At 45.0% G+C, this 21421-nt stretch overlaps 1 protein-coding gene across 2 annotated transcripts in view; it reads right to left on the reverse strand.

The window, feature by feature from the left end:
- The window catches only part of KIF6 (kinesin family member 6), a 442506-nt gene that overhangs the window by 102423 nt on the left and 318662 nt on the right, over nt 1-21421 (reverse strand). For both annotated transcript variants that reach the window (XM_064597574.1, XM_064597573.1), the window contains exon 14: nt 2702-2810. In XM_064597574.1, coding sequence (XP_064453644.1) covers nt 2702-2810 — 109 coding nt within the window. The remainder of the gene's footprint in view (nt 1-2701; nt 2811-21421) is intronic.

Raw genomic sequence — 21421 nt, forward strand, 5'->3', positions numbered from 1 at the left:
AAATAAATAAACTCTTAAAAAAATAGAATTCTTCCTAAGCTAGTGGTTCTTAAACTCATGTGCACAAAAGAATCCCTTGGTAATTGGTTTAGCCTGTAGAGTTTGGGGATCCTACCTCAGAGCTTCTAGATCTCAAGGATTCTGGACACTGTTTAGCCAGTGGTTTTCAAACCTGGTTTCATGTTGGAATCTTTAAACAAATGGATGCTTAGCTCCTACCTAATTAAATTAGAGTATCTGAGGGGTCAGGCCCAGTGTTGGAAGGTTTCACAAGCTCCATGGGTCATTTTAATATGAAGCCAGAGTTGTCAGGCCCTGGTGGAAGCTCTGAAGCCTTGGGTGAGAAGGCTGAGGGCCCCTTAGAAGTTCGTATTGGATGAGGCAGCAAGTGTGACATGCTTATCTTCAGACAGACAGGTGTTCTGCTCCAACACATCCAGCTGACTATCCCAGAAACTCATGGCTTACTGTGAATATGCATTAGAAGGTTTGAGAAACCCCAGGATTCATTTGCTAAAATTTGTGTGGATGCGCTATGTCCATTTTTCCAGGGGGAGGGTCCTCAGCTTTCAGTAGAGGCACTTTATTTTCTCCCCCAGCCCTTGTTTTATTCATTTATTCATTCACACCCCCCTGTCCTGCCCTCATTCTGCTCCCTCACACAGGTAACCATTCTTATGGTTAAAGTATGTGATAATCTATCTTTACGTTTGGCTCTTTTTGTTTGTTTTGTGCGCATCTTTTTATAATTTCCATGAATTGTGTTCTTAGTGCTGTCCGTGCTGGTGTGTGTACATTCATCCATTGCTCCTGACTTCATGGTTAGCTTCCCCAAGATTTTACCTCTCTGCTTCCTTGGTGATGGACACCCAGGCTTCCAGCTCTCCTCAGCCACAAACTGAGTTGCTGCGAACATCCTCACATACGTCCCCTTCAGAGCCCACTCGAGAGATTCCTGGGAGACAGACCCGGAAGCAGAACCACTGGGCTGCGGGGGCCACATGTACTTCTTCCGACTAAGGGGGGCAGCATGGCGCCCGAATGACTGCTCCCAGCTACACCCCTACCACCATCGTAGGATTCCTAAAGTGACCTGAGACCCCCACTCACATGCTACCACAGCGAGAAAGCCAGTCAAGCTGGGCCCTCAGCGCTGCTTGCCTTTCCTTTTCTTTTTCCAGCTCTGCCTTCTTTCCAGTTCTCTGTGACATCTGTATGAAACCTCTGCCACCATGTCTGCTACCTCCCAACTCTCATTCCACTTCAACTTCCACAGACAAAATAGAGGCCGTCTTACCTTCCTCCCTTCACTTCCAAGGGCATCAGAGGCAGTGTCTTGTCTCATTTTTCTCTCCAGGCTCACCTCACCGGGATCTTTGATGCCCTCCCTCCCCCGACCTTCTCCCTGAGGCCTTGCTGCATCAGTTCTTCCCCTGGTCTATCTGTCTCCCTCTCTCTCCACGGGCTTGCTTCCATGGCCTGCAATGTTGGCCACTTCTCTCCCGTTCTGAAACAAACCTCCCTTCTCCTTAGGCCTCCATTTTCCCTCCTTCGAATGTTTGTCGTCTATCACAAACTTTTTGAATACATGTTCACGTGTGCTCTCTTTGCTCAGCTCCTTCTCATGTGCTCCCTCACTCCCAGCCCTCCAACCCGTGGTCCGCAGTTGCCCACTCGCTCGGTGTGTTCGGTCCAGTCTCCCCTGCTTCTTTCTTTCTAGTGTCAGACAGCACTCACAACATGCTTCTTGGGGCCACCTCCCCTCTTGGTTTTCAAGGTAATATGTTCTCCTGGGTCTCCCCTGCTTCTCTCTCTGCTTTTTCTCAGCCTCCCTCACAGCCTCCTCTCCCTCCCTGCCCTTCAGAACTTTCCCCCGGTTCTACCGTCTAGACCCTTGCGTCTCCACCTGTTTTCCTGAGCTCAGCCACTCCTTAAGCTTCCTTGAAGCATTTATAAGCATATGACTCTCAAACCTGGATCTCATTTTAATTCAGCGAATTGGTTTTGAAAATTTCCAAATGTTTGTTTGTGTGTGTGCTAAGATCCAGAGTCACGGGTGACTCAGTAGAAGAGTTCACAGACTAGAAGTCTCTCTTCTGAACTCTGGACCCATGCACCTGGCAGTCTTTCTGTTTGCCACAGTTTGCGGCTGTGCATCTAAACTGCAGATGAGCTGAAATGAAGTTTTTTTCCTAAAGGGTTCAGAGGCCAGCTTGATGATATGTCAGCAGACGCTGCTGCCCGCTCCGCTTCCGGCTGGAGAACACACCAGAGGCCTCTGGGTCACAGGCTGTGTGCACATATACTCTCTTTGAGTGGGAAGCGTGGGCTGCAGCAGCTAGAGTTCTAAGATGACAATTTGGTCTACAGACTTTTTCCCCTGGCCCCTGGAATAGTGTGATATGGACAGAGTCACAGGCAGACGGGAATTAGTGTAACAGGTGAGAACTGTAGACAAAGTCGGTGCTGTCAGTGACAGACCCCGCCCTGACATTGTGGACCCCAGCAGTGCTGGCATGAGGAGTTTCCCACGTAGGAAAGTCCTACCGGGCTGGACATAATTCACCGTGAAACTAAATACACATCGGGCCTTTCTTTTAGAAGTTAGGGCAAGCAGATTAGGGACAACGGAGTAGCGAGTTTCCCTGAGACTGGCCTGGCTAAGCGTCGGGGGACCAGCGGCCCTGTGAACCAGCCTTACCTCTGCTTCAAAATCTGTTTGTTGTCTTCGATGGTGACGCTGTCAGCGTGGTCCCTCTTGAAGATTTCAAAAGCCTCTTGTCGTCCTAATGACATTTCTTCTCTCATCCCTGTTTGGAGACATGGGGAAATGGCCTCAGTCACGGCATCAGGATCCCATTAATTTCACTGTCACTTTAGGCGGACCACAAAGCTAGCCCTGACTCCAAGAGGCTCACAGCCGAGAAGCTCCTGACCAGACAAGGTGGCCCCGGGCTCTTCCAGCTGGCCACTGACCCAGCGAGGAGGCCCTTCCAGCGACACCCTGCACCCTGCAGGGCTGGGCCTATGCAGGCATGTGACTTGTGGGGGGCTGGACTTTGGAATGTCTGGTCGGAGGAAATGAGAACCAGAGCCCCAGGCCCTGGATTGCCGAGGACATCTGCAAATGCACTTTCTGCCATCATTCAGTGCTACAGCTCTCCCCGTTTTCCTGTTATGCCCCGTTTTGGTTTTCTGTTAAATTTCATGCTGGATTTCCAGGCATTTAGTTAAAAGAGGTACAAACCAGGCTGAAAGATACAGAACCTAGAAAATTCTACTCTTAGTCTCCCTATAACGACTCATCCTTGTTTCCTGTGTCTAGGGAGGGGCCTCGGTGCTTACTCCGACGTTAGGTTCTCCATCGCAAGATCCATGAGCAGGTTGTGATGGCGGCTCCTAGTTCACATCTAAATCCAACATCCTGGGTCGCTATCGTCACTATGTGCCAACCCTTGCTGCTGGGCCCTGCTCGGGGGCCAAATTCTGGAACCCAGAGTCAGGACGTCCAGGGATGGCGGAGTGAGCGGATGGTATTCCTGTACCACAGCCCACTTCCCCCTGGCCTCCCAGAGCGAGTCTCAATGCAAGTGTGTGCCTGGGACTCCCTAGGCAACAGCTGAATTCACAGCTGGATTTTGGGTGAATCTACGGAGTTGTTTTTTTATGCCTCTTTTAAAAGCATTGGTTCCTTTTCCCCATGTTTTCATCCAGTTAATTCTACTTATCTTTGAAGCCCTGGCTGAGTGTCACCAACCCCGAGAAGCTTTCCCTGAGGCCCAGGCAGCACGAATCCTCCCTCCGCAGTCAATGATCCTCTATCAATGCATCTGTAACACACACAGCCCAGTAGACACTGTCACTTCACATGACAATCCTTTCTGGTGACAGGCATGTTTCTAGGAGGTAGAGATTACATTTTTGTGAATCCCTAGTGTCTTGTTCAATGTCTGGCATTTAGAAGGTGCTCAACAGATGTGTGTTAAATGAATCAGGTCAGGAACGAACCAGGAGTGACAATGAGCCTTGCTCTAACTGCCACATGAACATGATCCGGGGCAAGAGTGATTTGCCTGTGAGGCCCCAGGTTCCGGAGATGCATTCATATGGGCCACATACCACATCTCCTCTTGCCTGGAAAAAACCTGCTGAGTCTCATCACCAGGCCTCGGGGTGAGGAACTGGACCAGCCCATCTGACACCAATTTAATGATTACCGTTGATAAAAATAGCACCATGAAGAATGTCTGAATGGTGAGGCACACAAGACACCCCACCCTTTTCCAATCAGAAGCAAATGGGCACGTCTCGGTTTTGTCTCCACATCTGCCCTGCACACTCCAGAACCGGGTCGGCCTGGGAATGGGTTTGTGCGAGACTCGGAAAGATGAGTTCTGCTGCATGAGACACGTTAACCGGGGGGCACTTTTCATCCAGCAGAGCCCACCAGGAGCCAAGGGATTCACGCCATACCTCATACCCCACCCCTGGTCTGTGCCCAATTCTGACAATGTGTGCTTTTCACTGCCAATGAAATAGCAACAGAGGGTAGAGGGAGCGAATCTCCATGGAATGGAGTGGGGGATGAGGAGAGCTCCATGGAGACGACCTGGGAACCTGCCTGGGGGATCCCCCAAATTGCCTCCCACAGAGGAGGTGATGAGAAGGCAGCGGCAGGGATGAGGGGCTGGAAGAGGGTTATTCAAAAAGTTGCAGTGAAGGAGTTGGGTTCACGGCCTTTTCTCTCCCAGGCTCTGCTTTCTTTTAGAGCTGACAGTCCGAATTGACAGCTGGGTGGAACGGCTGTGCTGAGGCTTCTCAGCGCCCACGGCACTGTTACAGCAGTTGGTCCTGGAAGAACTTAGAACCAACTGAAAACCCTGCTGCATCTTCCCTGAGGTGCGGAGGGGCCTAGGTAGTGGGAACAGAATGGACATGGGGTGCACAGAGGAGACAAGCCCAGGAAGGTAGTTTGCTGTCACTTTCCAGAGGATCTTGACATGTGGGGCCAGTGCTGTATCACAAGTATAAAGGAGTCGCCAATTTTCCAAGACTTAAAATTCAGTGAAGTGCATGTTATGAGACAGAAAGTTACGCTGGAAGGACTTAATACTTTCGGTGACTTAAGACGTGCTTGGGGTCTTGCAGTGCCATGGGCGTATCATCGGGAACACAGGACGATGGAGAAGGCATTCTGGAATTGGAGTTCTATGATGGTGGGGAACTCAGGTGAGCGGACATTGGTATGTGAGGGCTGTAATTCTGGCAGCTAGCGTCCCCCATGTCTGCTCAGGGAGGCCAAGGTGCGGTGGCTGATGATGCCCATCGTCTGAAGGCAGAGAGGCAAAGTAGGGCCTGGAAGCCTACTGAAGAGCTGTCTTCGCCTCTCAGGATTTAGAAAACAGCTCTCTCATGGGGCAAGCCCTGGCTGCCATTAGAAGGACTTAGAGCAGCTGGAGCACGGGAGTGACTGAAAGCTAATGAGATGATCATCTATTTATTTATTCTCTCCACCAGTATTTATTTCTCTTAGGCACTGTGGTTGGCATGTGACCGAGCTATAAACTTGAACAAGAAGATTAAAGCTTTGATCCTTGCCCTTAAAGAATTGAAAGTCCAGTGAAGGAGAAAAAACGTGAACAGTAACAATGAAAGCTGCTATTTGCCGTGAGGCAGGCATGTGTCCAGCACCGGGAAACAGGGAGGAGGAGGGTCAGCTCTGTCGGGATGACTGGGAAGGATTCTGAGGGACGAGTGGCATTTGCTATGTAGAGCAGAAGTGGAAGAAGATCCCAGAAGGAAGGGACAGAGGAGGAGAGTGGATCAAAAGGGCAACCTGATTCATATGCGAGGTTCTGCCACCCAATAGGAATGGCCTTTGGGGAGAATAAAATGAATTTCTTATATACTTTACACTAATCACTGTATCAAGTGCTTCCTTACCTATTATGTCAGTTAAACTTCTCCATGATCCCTGGTCAAATAGCATTTTACAGAGGAAGAAACTGAGGCTCAGTTAAAGAAATGTTATAAAGGGGTAAAAACGGTCTGGCTTTTTAGAGGAAGTCAGTTCTGCTCTTAGATCCGTTTTGCTAAGGAAAGCATAATGACTCTCATCACTGTCTATCTTGTCCCAAACCTTGCATTTTCCTTACGGTATCACAGAAAAAAAGAATCACAAATTTTGTTTTACTATTTCTATTATTATTTCTAGAATGTGTGCAGTCCATGGGGCAGGGATTTTTGTGAGTTTTGTTTGCTGCAGTAATTCTAGCACCTGGATGGTACCTGGCACATAGGAGGAACTCAAATTCTTTTGAATGAATAAATGAATGTCCTACATGCTTACTGTCCTTCCTTCTGGCATAGCATATTGTGGCATGATGGGGTAAGTACACTGATGGCTCTTCCTTCCTCCGCCACCACGCTCCTCAGTGGGTGCATCCTCTGTATAAAATTCACACACACACACACACACACACACACAATTCAACACCATCTTCTCCTACTACATGTCACTATGCTTCATAGCCTTAGAGATTCCAACTCCAAGAAGCTTTTATAAAAATGCAAATACTCTTGAAGGCATCACCGTCCTGGAGCTAGCAAAGACAAACTCCATGATCTGTTGACCATTAGCTAACAGATCCTGCGAAGACGAGACATAAGATGGTGTCTCAGGCTGGTGCCAAAATGGGGGAAAATCTGAGCTTAAAAGGGAAGGTGTGATGGCAAAGACAAATTGTGCCTTTTCCCCAACTTTGTTTAGTCTGTCAGATTCAGCTGTTCAACAAAGCAGAGGACCTTAGGAGTTCCACTTGCCGTGACTATTTCTAGCTCGTGGTTGTTTCCTTTTAGTGAATTTCAATCATAGGTCACAGTGTCGAATCCCAGAAAACATGTATGACTCAGAGCAGCCTGCTGGCTTGCTGAGGCACAGGACTGTTTAAGACCTGGAGGAGAGCACATAAAATATTACAGGCCAGTATAAAATTTCAAACAAAACAAAGCAAAAACCAAAAGACGAACAAACAAACAAACAAACAAAAAACCCTAAAGAAGAAGAGGAGTTTCTCAGTCTTGGCCTCCAAAACAGGACATTGCAATTCCAGGTTGTGAGCTAGATGGAAAACACTTCCAAATCCTAAAGGTATGGCCTCTTCTGGATTTTGATACTTATTATGAATGGCACTTAGGTAGAAATGGCAGACAACAAGGCACTTGCAAAATCAGCCTTGGAGTGAGGCTTCTGTAAATGTTAGGCATATAAAATTCTTTGGTGCTGGTCCCTCACCTGTTTCTATAATGTTCTCTTTTTTTTGGCCATCCTGAAATTTGGCTCCTTATTTTGCTGAAGAATATGCATCGGTACTTTTGGAAGCCCTCCTCGCCCCCAACACAGGGTCCCATGGAAACCAAGTGGAAAGGAAACACATCGGAAGTGGAGAGTTTATGCTCCTGCCTTTGGGCCTGCTGTCTGATTGCCTTTAGTCTGGAGCACAAGGGCCAGAGCTCATTTTCCTGGCTGCCCCAAACAACCTACTGCTGCTCAAGCTATTGCTTAAAAATTGACAAAGGTAAAATGATGGAGAGTTGTGTTATTCACCCTGAAAAATGGATTTCCTGGTCAGAGCCAAAAATCTATTTTCCTTGGGAAAGGCATCTATTCATGTGGTGCCTCAGTTCCCTCTGACTGAAGAAGGAAGGGCAGAAAAAAAGACCCACAGAGAATGAGGAAAAGTGAGCGATGGTGTGGGATTCTGACAGGAAGGGGGGCGTGGATCACACTGGTTGGGACCAAAAGCAAGAGAAGGCTCAGAGCTGGGTGGGGGACATTCAAGGCTGAGAGAGGGAGGAAGCTGGATGTGGGGGAAGATCATATGGTTTGTGGCTTGGTAGTGGAAGTTTTCGAAACCAAAGGTGAGGGAGTGGCTTTGATATAGTGACATGATGAATCCCTACAATATGTAGGACATGGAAGTGCAAACAGTAATGAGAAGCAACAGGCAGGGATAGAGTGTGGCTTTGTACGATATCTGATACAAGGTTCTCTAGGCACTGGAATTTCTCAGTAAATGTTGACTTAGGTGAAATATACAAAAGTATCCTCCTATAAATAATTAGAAGAGAATTCCATGCTTTGGTGTATAGAAAAGTTAGAATGAATGGACCAGTGGGAGGGAGAGAAAGGAGGAATTTAGATGAGAGGAAGGGATAAATCTATCAAGGCAGCATGAAACATAAAAGGTCAGGAGGGAAATGAAGGAAAGGTCAGTGGTCCAACACTCTTGGGAATGGTGCCTGGGACAAGGATGTCCCGAGGACCATCAAAAGGAAATGATGGCTACAGCCAGAAACTGCAGTGAAGAACAAGTCAGCAGCTTCTAGCATGGAAAGCAAAGGGTCCACTGATGCTGGACTGAAAACATGCATGAAATGGGGGAGGCGCTAAAAGATCTTATAAAGAGAAATGGTCCATCTCCCAGAAAGATTAGGAGGGACATTTGAGACACTTGACCTTCCTCTCCTCACTGCAGAGAGGATGCTGTCATTTAGGAAGGAGGAGGTTTCTGGAAGTTACGTGAAAGACCTGCATGGCACGGAGGTAGTCCCCACGTTCCCACATTCCTTCCTCACACTCATGGAAGACATTGTCAGGCAGCCTACATCATTCATCCCCTTTCCCAGATTACCACCTAATCAAATTACGACTGCTGTTACTTTCATCATTCCTATGTTTCCGGGGGAAAATAACTGCCTAGTTTTACCACCTTAAGGGCTGACATGTAGGTGATTTTCCCCAGGGAGCAGCGTCATGCCTTCAAGTGCCCGAATCACTGAGAGTGGCCACCTGGGGGCAGATGCCAAGGAGCCCTCCATCCATGCTTCCCCACCCCCAGGGTGATAGAGGCCACCATAGGAAGCGGTGCCATGTGCCATGGCTCTGTTTACTTTAAGGGCCAGCTCAGCTACAATTTGAGGGGTGGCTGGGTGGGTGCAGCGGGGTATGGAATCTGAAGACAAGGGGAAGACAAAACCACTTAGCCACAGCCAAAGTGACTGCAGATGTGAAGACCAAGAGTCGATCTTTTGGGGTGACCAAGGACACTTGCCCAACACTCTTCCTGCTTTTGAGTGACACTTCTGGAATGAGTTGGTGCCCTAGGCCTTGGAGTTAAAGGCTTATGTTCAAACCAGAAGATACCACCTGGGCTGAAGTCCTCAGATTAGGACTGGCCTTGGAGTTTCCTAAGCTGCCACATGAAAGCCGTCAAATGAGAACCTTTAATTTGTAGATTCTTAGGGCTGGCTTGGACCAGGCTGAAGCATGGTAGGCTTGGCAGGGGTTTGAGGGAGTGGAGTAAAGGGAAAATCTGAAGTGGAAAGCCACGGAAACCTTAGGAGACCCACCCAGTAGTGGCACCACATCTAAATAAATCAAATGGGTTCCTGACTCCTGGTGCCAGAGATCACACGTCCCACCAGCAAGCCTCGCAGGCCCAGCAGCACAGACCATGTGGGCTGGGTGGAATTAGGGGTCAGTGTTCGAAGCTGGTTGTGTTTCTCTTTCGTCTTGGTAACCATGTCTGAGTCACCTTCCTGCTGCAGCTGCGTGCTGGATGTTAGCCTGAGCGGGTGCCGAAAGGCCCTGTGTGCCAACCAAGTGGACAGACTTGGAGCGCCCGGAAGAATGGCAGCTGCTTGAGGGCAGTGGCCCATTTCCAACAGTCACATTAAGCCTTTAAACCATGGTCCTGAGGATCGTCTGCCGAAGACCTTCCTTTTCCTAACCCGGCCTCTCTGGGGTTTTTCTTTTGTGAGTGTTCTTATTCAGAACAAAGTGCCCATGTGGGTTGCTTAGAAAAATCCATGGACATACACAGGCATGGAGCTTGGAGGACAGCCTGGGTCATGTTGGCATTTCTGCGTTTTGGAGTTAATTCAGGAATCTGGAGGCCAGCAACATTTCCATTAAATAAGACAGCATGCTGTGGCTCCTGATGCCAGGCGAAACTGAATCTACAGAGTCTTTTCCATTGATTTCAGTCCATAGATGTGGCAGCCTTGGTGACCAATTCCATGACCAATATTTGAACCAGCCCTGGAAATCTGGGTGGAAGGACATGTGAGCTCTAGCCCTTTGTGGGTTAAAGGGCAGTTGATTGAGAGGCCCACTGAATAGAAAGGTAGCATTCCTCTTCAGCTTAATAAGAGGCTCCAAATGCTGCAGAATCTGAAAAACACAGATTCCCTGAGTCTGAGAGGTCCTGACCATTTCTAAAGGCTATGGTCAACCGGGTTCTGTTGACTGGTGTCCACCCCGATGAGCTCAGTTCTCACGTCAGCCTGTGCTTTGGGGGCAGCAGCTAGAGCATTGTTCACATGCCCTATTGTCTGACAAATGAGGGAAGTTTTCTATCTATGCCTGAATTAGGAATGAATTCCACTGTGGTCTCAAATTTATTTTGCTACATTCTTAAAAGAGAATTAAAAAAAATACATTCTAGCCTAGTAGCGTCTTCCCTGAAATGCATGTAGATTTAAATAAAGTTCTGTTTCTCTTGCTTGGAAGTAAGCAAAAGGTAAAATGGAGTTTGGGTATACTGGTATTCATTCCTTGGGGGCAAAAAAAGGAAGGGAAAAATTATTTGTTGTGTGTCTTCTATGTGATAGGCATTGTTTCATGCTTCACAAATATGAACTCACAGATATTAACTAATCTCACAACAAGTCTATTGGTGGTGATGGGGGGTAGCTAATGCTTATTGAGAACTTTGCATGTGCTAGAGGGATTTCATATGTTGTCTCATTTAATTCTCACAGTGACCCTGTCAACTAGGTAGTATTGGGCCCATTTTATAGGTAAGGTAATTGAGGTTGAAAGAAGTTAAAAGTGACCCCAAGACAACAGTTAGTAAAATGGTAAAGCCATAACTTGATCCCAGGTTTGTCTCACTCTGGAACCCATCTTCTGCATACTGTGTTGCTAAGTGAAAATCATTTGTCAAGTAGAAATGATCTCACGAATACCAACAAAACACTGAGGTCAGACCTATGAGGTCAGGAGGTCATGAGAAAAAGGCAGTGTTGGGAGGGTTGTGAGTTGGGATGTGCACTGAAAACCATGAATGCACATGGCAGCTTGTCAGAGCTGGAGATGAACATGAATGGGAATCTGGGGCAGGCACCAGATGGCCAGGAAGAGCTGCTCCACCTGGAGTCCCAGGGCCTGGGTAAGGATCAGAGGGAAAGGGAGGGTTGTAGGGGAGGCTTGGCTTTCTACCATGAGGACTTCATTAGTTAACCAACTAGGTCAGGTCCAGCTGAGTAATTATCTTTCCCTAATCTACCTGGAACTTCAGTTTTGAAGAGTCTCCACAGTCAAAGAGTTTATGCACTTCAAATAGTGGTGTTGGACCAAAGCAGGGGGATACTACAGAGAGAAGGGGTACAGTCCAGGTTCCAAGAGTGTGGACTTTGGCAGAGAATAATTTCCCATCCTCAAATGAGCAATAGCCATGAGAAAGAGGTGAAAAGGATCCAAGGGGCCATCATTTTCCCTTTGACCCCTCTGTATCCCAACTGTTTTTTCTCTGGAAAGAATTTCATTATTTAAATGTAACATTTGTTTATTCACTGAGACTGTGAGTCAACTGGTGAAGTAGACCATCTGTCAACAAGTACTGAGTATCTGCTCTTTCAACAACCCTCTTCTATGTTTAATGTTACAGATAAATAAAAGAAATATTGTCCTTGACCTTGTGATAGAAAGCACTGGGGGTATGGGAAATTCAAGCTTACGTTAGAAAGTAGGCGAACACTCATAGACAATGCATTGGTGGTAGTATGGTGCAGGTGGTGTAGACAATTGTAAGAAAGTAAAAGAAGGGGAGTGGTCAGATTGCAGAGGGCTTTTCAAGAAACAAAGCAAGGTCATAGGGGTGGGAAGGAGCCCACCGTGGTCAGGGACTGGCACAGAGATTGAATAAAAGGACCTTGGGGTTTCCTTTGACTGTGGGGGGAATTGGGGCCCAGTGACCTCTAGGTCCAGACACCATACCCTTAACGAGTCCCCTGCATCCCCAGGACATTCCCAGGCAGAGGTGCACTGGAGTTTTCCACAGGCTTGTCAGGCTACTCTCCGTCCCTCAGACGATGGAAGAAAATCTGCTTTAGAGTGTAACTTTGGGCTACTCTTCTACTACTCTTGTGCAGTGGTTGGGGAAAGGCGATAGAATTTAAAGTAGGAAAACATGGGTTTGAGCACGGGTTTCACCCACTAGCTGTATGATCTAGGATCTGCCATTTATATTGCTGGAAGTCTCAAGCCCCTCATCTATCAAATGAAGCTAATAAAAACTGTCTCTTAAAGTTACTGTGAAGTGGGGCGCCTGGGTGGCTCAGTTGGTTAAGCGACTGCCTTCGGCTCAGGTCATGATCCTGGAGTCCCAGGATCGAGTCCCACATCGGGCTCCCTGCTCGGCAGGGAGCCTGCTTCTCCCTCTGACCCTCCCCCCTCTCATGTGCTCTCTGTCTCTCTCATTCTGTCTCAAATAAATAAATAAAATCTTTAAAAAAAAAAAAGTTACTGTGAAGTGTTAATAAGAGATGGTGGCACTTTGTGCATCTCTCCATTTTGGAACTGCTGAATACATTTGTAATAAACTATTTGCATGACTATCTTATCTGCCCACCTTCTCCACCCCTCAGGCAATGAGTTCCAAAGACATGTGACTTTGCCTTATGAATCTGTAGCCCCAGCTCCAAGCTCAGTGCTTGGAAGATACTCCAAACAAGGTTTGTCAACTGAATGAATAAACAAGGATGAGATACCTCTAGTTAACTTTTTTTTCTTAAAAGCATTATTTGTTAAACTGTACATGCATCTCTAGGCAGTTTTCTATGTATATATTTTGCAGTAATAAAACTGAATATGGCAGCTATGAATCATTCATTTGAAAGTCTGACAGAATGAATGAATAAATATGGAATACACTATAAAAAGTGAAAGTGTAAAAATGAGTTATTATTGTCATCATAAGTAATAATGAGTCATCTAAAAGCCTACCCACAGCAAGCTGTTCAGAGCGCAAGAACGACTTGAACACAGTAGGAGAATTCTGAAGGTAGTTGGTAGTTATGAGTTAGCAATGGAGGAAGAGAGAATGGTTTAAACTGTCAGGCAGGCTCCATTGCTTCTGTGTTCTCTGCTCCCTGACTACCCCAGGAGGCTCATCCCACAGTAGCAACCTCTTCTCATTGGGGAGATAAATGCACAGGACAGGGGCTACCTCATCAGTCCTGACTGGTGGACTCAATGTAATCCAGGCTTTCCTTCTGGTGAGAATGGATCAAGCATCCATCATCTTAACAAAGGCCAATCCCTCTACCTGGGCTGTGGTTCCCAAACTCCCCTGGCCTTCTTCTCTTGTCCCTTCTCTCTTGCCTGAGCAACTTTCCCCCTCTTCTTTGGATTATGTCCATCACCACAAAACCATATATATATTTTTAAAGATTTTATTTATTTATTTGAGACAGAGAGAATGAGAGAGACAGAGAGCACATGAGAGGGGGGAGGGTCAGAGGGAGAAGCAGGCTCCCTGCCGAGCAGGGAGCCCGATGCGGGACTCGATCCTGGGACTCCAGGATCATGACCTGAGCCAAAGGCAGTCGCTTAACCAACTGAGCCACCCAGGCGCCCCTCCACAAAACCATATTTTAAAATCCATGTTGAATTAGATATAATTAGATGTAGATATATCTGAATTTGTAGGTACAAAATGGAAGGTTAAAACATTCAGTGTTCACTGGCCTTGGTTTCATTAGTGAAATAGGAGACAAGTTTATCTATTTATAGAGGGATTGCAGAGTAAGAGATTCAAGGACATTTAGATACGCAGAGGAAGGAAAAAAGTACTGTTTAACAATATTACCCCTCCCCTCCCCATTAACCTTCTAGTTATCTTTCTATTTCTCTGGTCCCTTTTCATAAAAAAAAAAAAAAAAAAAAAAAAAAAAAGCTTCATCAGGGTGGTTGATATTCACCGTCTCTATTCCCTCACCTCCCATTCTCTCCTCAATCCAGTCCAATGGAGTTTCATTCTTTCCACTCTATTGAAAGTATCTTTTTAGCATCTTTAGTGACCTAAGCATAGCCAAAGCCAGTGATCAGTTTTCTGTTCTCATTTTAGTTGACCTCTCAGCAAATGGTAGAGCAGTAAAGTCACCAACTATTTCATATGCCAGCACCCAGTCCCTAAGTCCCCTGCAGGTTGGGAAGGTGCACGTGACTGTGATATGTGTTACCCCCTGGCTGAAGCACTGAAGACTCACTGTGCCATTTTCCGTGCTCTTTCTTCTCTCACTCTGGTGATCGGTGTCATCACAGATATGTGTCATCTATGTCAGCCTGGGTCCCTGGTGCTTGTGGAGCAGAACTTCCACCCTTCTGACCCACAGTGTTCATACAATGTGAATGAGAAATAAATGTTGTTGTGATAAGCTATGCACAATTAGTGCTAATTTATCACCAGAGCATAACCTAGTAAATCCTGACCAATACACACCACCGTTAGACAGAGTTGACTCCTCCCTTCTGCCCGCAGCACTTCCTTCCTTGGCCGTCTGTGACATCACTCCCTCCTGATTTTTCTCTCACCTTCCTGGCTTCTTCCAACCTCCAGATGTTGGAGCGCAGTAGGGTTCAGTCCTGGGCACTCTTCTTTTTCAACAGGTGATTTCATTTAGTATCGTGGCTTTAACATGTATTATACACCAATGGCTCCAAAATTTATATCTTTAGCTCTGACCTCTTCATTGAGGGCCAAATTGGGACATTTAACAGCCCACTTGAAATCTCTACTTTAATGTCTAATTGGCATCTCAAACTTAACATGTTCCAAACAGAACCCTTAATTTCATGCCCCATTCCAAAATCTACCCCAAGATGTTTCCTCTAATTGTTTCCATATCAATAAATGTTACCACTTGCTCAAGCAAAAAATCCTAGGGCTCGTCCATGATTCCTCAAATCCCACAACAGTTCTACCAGCAGATTCTGTATGAAATCTTTTAAAAGTATGCGTTAGACCTCGTTGCTTCTCTTTGTTTCCTTGTTTATCCCAACTGAAGTCGCCACCATTTCTCACCTGGACTGTCTCCTGTTTGCCAGCATCCATCTTGCCCTCCTACAGCATATTCTCCACATAGAACCTGAGTGATTTTTTAAAGAACATAATCATGTCATTCCTCTGCTTTAAACTCTCCAGTAGTTTCCCATGGCTCCTGAACAAACTCCAAACTCCTCAGTCCAGCAGACCTCACATCATGGTCTCTGCCTACATCTCTCCCTCCTCATGCCCCTCTTAGATATCTTTTGCTCATGCCTTCTCAGGTCACTGGTCTTCTTTCAGCTCCTCAGATATGTCCACTATGTTCCTACCTCTGGGCCTTTACACTTGCTGTTTGTTCCTTCTGTTTGGAATGTTCTTTCCCTGAATCTTTATGACTATCAATTCATTATTCAGTTCTCAGCTCACATATCACCTCTTCTGGTCTCCAACACACCCGGACTGTTTCTTATCCTATTATTTTGTTTTATATCCTTCCTAGCACTTGTCGTCATCAGAAACTACATGTATATATGTATTGTATAAAATGAAAACTCCACAAAGGTGATCTGTCTTGTTTATTGCTCCTTTTCTAATGCTAGGAAGGAAGGAAGAGAAGAAGGAAGGAAGCATGGAAGGAAGGAAAGAAGGAGGGAGAGTAGGAAGATAGAAAGGAAGGGAGGAATAAAGGGAGGGAGGGAGGAAGGTCAGCAGTTGTATCGGAAATAGGTGCCTCTAATATGTACTAAATTTGCACCCTGCTTCCTGCCCTCCTGCTCAAGCCCAAACTGCTCTCCTATGAGAACCCTGATGCCTGAGTTTGAGCTCTCTCCCCTCCACACCCACAGTCAGAACTTCTCTTTAAAGATTTTATTTATTTATTTTAGAGAGAGAACAGAGGGAGAGTGAGAGAGAGAAGCAGACTCCCAGCTGAGCAGAGAGCCCGATGTGGGGCTTGATCCCAGGACCCTGAGATGATGACCTGAGCTGTAGGCAGCCGCTTAACGGACTGAGCCACCCAGGCGCCCCCCACAGTCAGAATTTTTAAAGTGTCCCCTCTTTCTCAGGAACCTAGCTTGGGTCAACTTCCACAGCTCCCTGCTAACCCATTCTCTGATTAGCTTTACCACCTCACTCCTTGATCTCTCTCTCCTTTGGTTTTCACTTTTGTGGTTGTTTGTTTTGTCTCTGTTTTATGCATACTAAACCTATAAATAATTATTTCTAAAGGGAGCCAAACTAAACACCACACCTAAATGGTGAGTGGGCTTGTGAGAACAGCTCCCCTTCCTTTTCCTGGCAAGTGTTTCCATTTCTGAGACAGAGAAATGAGAATCTTTGGGGACATCTAGCATTATTTCAGAACACTATAGGGTCAGCCAGTTAATATCTGTGCCTAGCATTTGTACATTCTCAACAGAAAGAGGTAATTTACCATTATGAACCATTTATAATAAGCCTTTCAGGAAGGCTTCTGAGGAATTTTTCTTTCACAGATGCATTATCTTATAGGAATTCAGAAAGGGATACAATTCATGCATAAAGCAAGTCCTAAAGATTTAACCCCCTATATCTTTGCCTGATGAGGTAAGAACATCTGAAAGTTATTATTTTACTTTTCCTAATTATCAAGGTATAGCTTGTCCCTTGCAAAAAACTGGGAAATAAAGAATGGTATAAAGAAGCAGGAAAAAAAAAAATAACTCACAATCCATCTACCTTCCTTCCAGTTTTTTCTATGCTTTATCACATAGTTAAGATGATAATGTAGATACAATTTTGTAGCTTGCTTATTTCACTTAACATATCTCATAATCCTTTTTCCTAACTCATCAAATTCTTCATAAATATTACCTTTTGTGGCTATGTAATATTTCCTCATTATAATCTATTCTCTAGAATTAGAATTTTACATTATATATATACATATATATGTATATATATATACATACATGTGTGTGTGTGTATATATATATATGTAAGTAATGCTGCAGTGAGCATCTTGGTGTGTAAATGCTATTCCACATTTAAGTACTTAATTAGTTAACTAACATAAATATTTACTGAGTGCCCACTATATCCCAGTTACTATTCTTGGAGCTGGTCAACAAAGGCTATTTCCTCGGAGTGCTGACATTCTACTGAGGGTGACAGACAGGAGAAACAGATAAATACATACTATCAATTAGCTCTGTGAAGAGAGGTAATGCAAAGTAAGGGGATGGAGAGATCCCAATGATGCAGGAGGCTGTTTTCCTGAGGGGGTTAGAGGAAGATCTCTCTGAGGGAGTGGTCTTTGCACAAAGGCACTTTGGATTATTTCTGTAGGCTAGATTCTTCAAGGGAATTTCTGAATTAAAGTTCTTGCTTTCTAGGAAGCCAGTTTATTCCAACAGCAGTTCTCAGCAGTGCCTGGAAGAAACAACAGTTATAAAAATGTACCCTACTAGGGTGTGATCTTGAGCAAGTTACTTAATTCCTGTATTCCTTAGTTTTCCTGTGTGAAGTGGAAATAATTATGCCTGTATGTGTACGTGTGCGTGCATGAGTGTATGTGTGCATGTGTGTGTGGGTGCATGTGTGGCGGAGGCAGGAGGGTTGGGGATGGCCATGGGGAGGGAATGTTAAGGTTCCTGTATCCTGGAAGGACTGGGTTAGGGAGCAAACACATGATCAAGCTGTGAAATGTGTGCAGGGCATTCCAGTGATGGAAACTTAATTGAAAGAGGGTTCTGGAAGGTGTGGCATGAACACTTACTGTGCCTGGCACATAGTAAGTGGTCAGTAATGCAGACTGAGTAAAAGAAAGAACCCACCCTCTTGGGAAGAGCTTACTGATTGATACTGGGGAGCTGAAGGAGGAAGGTCTTAGATGATTGGTCACCACATAGCAGTGCAGTGTGGCTCATGATGTGTCAATCAGACAAGCTCCTTTTCATCCATAAGATTGCAAACAGATGGTATCCTCAGTTTACTCAATCAGAAAATGGGGCTAGTAATATTAACCTCATAGGGCTATTTTGAGGATTAAAAGGGACTGAAATATGGAAAGAACACAATACTGTGTCTTGGTCATAGTAGGCCCTCAACAAACGCGTGTTTCTCTCCTTCATTTTGTAGATGGATTAGGTAGAAAAGGATGTGGGATAGTAAAGAGGTAGGACAGTGGGATTTAAGTAAAGTATTCTCTCTCCAAACCCCAGAACTGGATAGTGTATTTGCTTATGCACCTGCATTTGTGCTGTATTCTTTTGAATTCTCAGATCTATGGTAATAAAAACATTTTGTTGCATCTAAGATAATTAATGTGTGCTGCTGTTGACAAAAAACTCCAAGGAAGGAGTTTCAAGGCCCTAGTTTATGGCTGATCGTAAGCAAAGTTATCAAAGGAATCTATTTTAGCATCAGACTTAAATGCTCTCCTCATTTAAAATGATTAACTTGATTTGGAAAACAGCCAGAATCACATCCTCTTATTTCCTCTTGGTCCTTCTAGCAGTGTCTCCCTTCTATTAAGGTCCCTCCACCTCCACCCTCCACCCCTCGTCTTTGGCTCACTCCCCTCCATCATATCTTTCTGATCCTGGAAGAGGCTCTTTGTAAGGTCTGCCAGACTGGGCACCAGTCACACCCTGTATGGGTAGTGCCTATCTATATGGTAGTGCATATCAAAAGGACACACACATTTAACACGACCACCAGTATCATCCTTCCTTTTCCCAAATTCAGTGATGTCCAGGGTTCCTTAGTCTTGAGGCTGCCAAGTTGTAGCCACAGATCTGTTCCATCTACTGCTGGGCTCCTGGCTTCCACTTGTGTCTGTCTTCTACTCTTTGTCACCTCTCTTCACGTGGTAGCAGCACATGAGCAGCTCTTCACTCAGTACTTGCAGTAATAGCTTTGTCTGACTTCTTTCCCTACTGTTTAGGTTTTTTATTTTTATTTTTTAATCCTGTCTTTTCTTTAAGCCAGAAGCAGAACTGGATTGTGGAAAACAATGCCAAGGGCATGGGGCCCTGACTATTGCCATCTGCTACAATGGCAGGAAGAGGAGGAAGAAGGAGAGGGTGCTAAAAGTTAAGTAGATGAAGTAGTTAGTTGATGAAGAGGAATCTAAATTTAATTTGCTTAAAGCTTCTCAGACTGGCATTCATCTGTGGTGGAAAATGCTCACTGGCAGATGCTCTAGGAGCTGGTTAACTGTTTGTGGTTCACATGGCAGGGTAGAAAGACTCCTTTCTGTCCAAGCCCAAGAAGCTGCCTGTCTTCACTGGGTTCACTAATGAGCTTTGGGTTGCCTTGGGCAGTAATTTGCTCTCTGGATAAAAAGAATCCAAAGAGTGCGCAGGCTGAAAGCCCCTCTGGCTGGGTTTCCTCTTCTTACAAACAGCCAGGCTTTGAACTTGTAATTATGAGTCATGGGGCTCCCAGTCTGGCACAAAATTGACTCATTTTAAGCAAATTATCAGTTTTTGCCCTGTTACCAAATCCTGTGATCAGCCATTCTGTATTAAAAAAAAAAAAAAAAGGAACAGTTTTATTAAAAGAGCAGAATGTGTATGGAAGGAGAATGAACTACACTATGCTTTCCAGACGTATGGACCAAAGTCAAGCTCAGGCCCAGTGTAAGCCAAGCAACAAAATAAATAGTAAAAATGGCACAAAAGCAAACGATCAGGAAAATTCATTTCAGAACAGATGCAAACCCAACTTTTGCAGCCAACAGCATACGATTCCTATAATGCTATGATTCCAGGACATTCTCCCCTACCCAGCTTCCAACTCACTTGGATGTAATGGAACTGAGGTCAAGGAAGAAATGTCCTTCTTTGGGTTGATTTAACCCACAATTTTGTTAAAGAGTCAGTGATGATAGATGCTTCTGAGTTGCCCAAAGTTAGTTACTTAGACAGATGGACTGATAGAGCAATCATAGTAAATAAATGTGATCTAGTGATGAGTCTGTGGTGGAAGGAGAATTCCAAGGCCTTCTGTTATAAGAGCCCTCTCCTGAGGACACCTGCTACATTAATGGACTTTGGCTGAGGAAACATTTGAAATGATCATTACTTCTTTGTTAGTTCCAAGAATAGTAACTGATCTGGAAGACAATTTTTTTTTTAAAGATTTTATTTATTTATTTGACAGAGAGAGAGACAGCGAGAGCAGGAACACAAGCAGAGGGAGTGGGAGAGGGAGAAGCAGGCTTTCCGCCAAGCAGGGAGCCCCATGTGCGGCTCGATCCCAGGACCCTGGGATCATGACCTGAGCCAAAGGCAGACGCTTAACAGCTGAGCCACCCAGGTGCCTCTCAGTCCATTTCTCCTTATCATTGTTTTAGGAAAGTGTTAATCATACCCAAGGCATTAGAGAAGAAAAATTGTCTTTTCAGGGGTGGCTGGGTGGCTCAGTCAGTTAAATGTCTGCCTTCGGCTCGGGTCATGATCCCAGGGTCCTGGAATCAAGCCCCCAAGGGGCTCCCTGCACAGAGGGGAACCTGCTTCTCCCTCTCCCACTCCCCCTGCTTGCGTTCCTGCTCTCGCTGTCTCTCTGTCAAATAAATAAATAAAATCTTTAAAAAAAAAAAAAGGAGAAATGGACTGAGAGTAAACTGGGAGGCTATGTGGTCCAAGTGTGTATTTTTTTGAAGAGTGGTTTGAAATTTTTTTTTATTATGTTATGTTAGTGACCATACAGTACATCATTAGTTTTTTTTTTATTATGTTATGTTAATTACCATACATTACATCATTAGTTTTTGATGTAGTGTTCCATGATTCACTGTTTGTATATAACACCCAGTGCTCCACGCATTATGTTCCCTCCTTAATACCCATCACCGGGATTTCTAATTAGTCCCTTTAAATAGCTGCCCATTCATCTATACCACTGTAGAAGATACTTGGCTCTGGGTTAAATTGTCTGACTTCCTATGATAAAAACTCTTAACAAAATGGGTATAGATGGAACATACCTCAGCATAATACATGCCTTATATGGCGAGCCCACAGCTAACATCATACTCCATAGTGAAAAGCTAAAATCTTTTCCCTTAAGATCAGGGACAAGACAAGGATATCTACTCTCACCACTTTTATTCAACACAGTATTGGAAATCTTAGCCAGAGCAATTAGGCAGGAAAAAGAAATAAAAAGCATCCTAATTAGAAAGGAAGAAGTAAAACTGCCACTATTTATGGAATACATGATTTTATATTTAGAAAACACTAAGACTTCACCAAAAAAATGTTAGAACTAATAAATTCAGTAAAGTTGCAGAATACGAAATCAATATGCAAAAATCTGTTGTT

Source organism: Mirounga angustirostris, unplaced genomic scaffold (genome assembly GCF_029215605.1).
Source record: "Mirounga angustirostris isolate CCGP_5_RB_7025 unplaced genomic scaffold, mMirAng1.0.hap1 SCAF_8, whole genome shotgun sequence".
NCBI lineage: Eukaryota > Metazoa > Chordata > Mammalia > Carnivora > Phocidae > Mirounga > Mirounga angustirostris.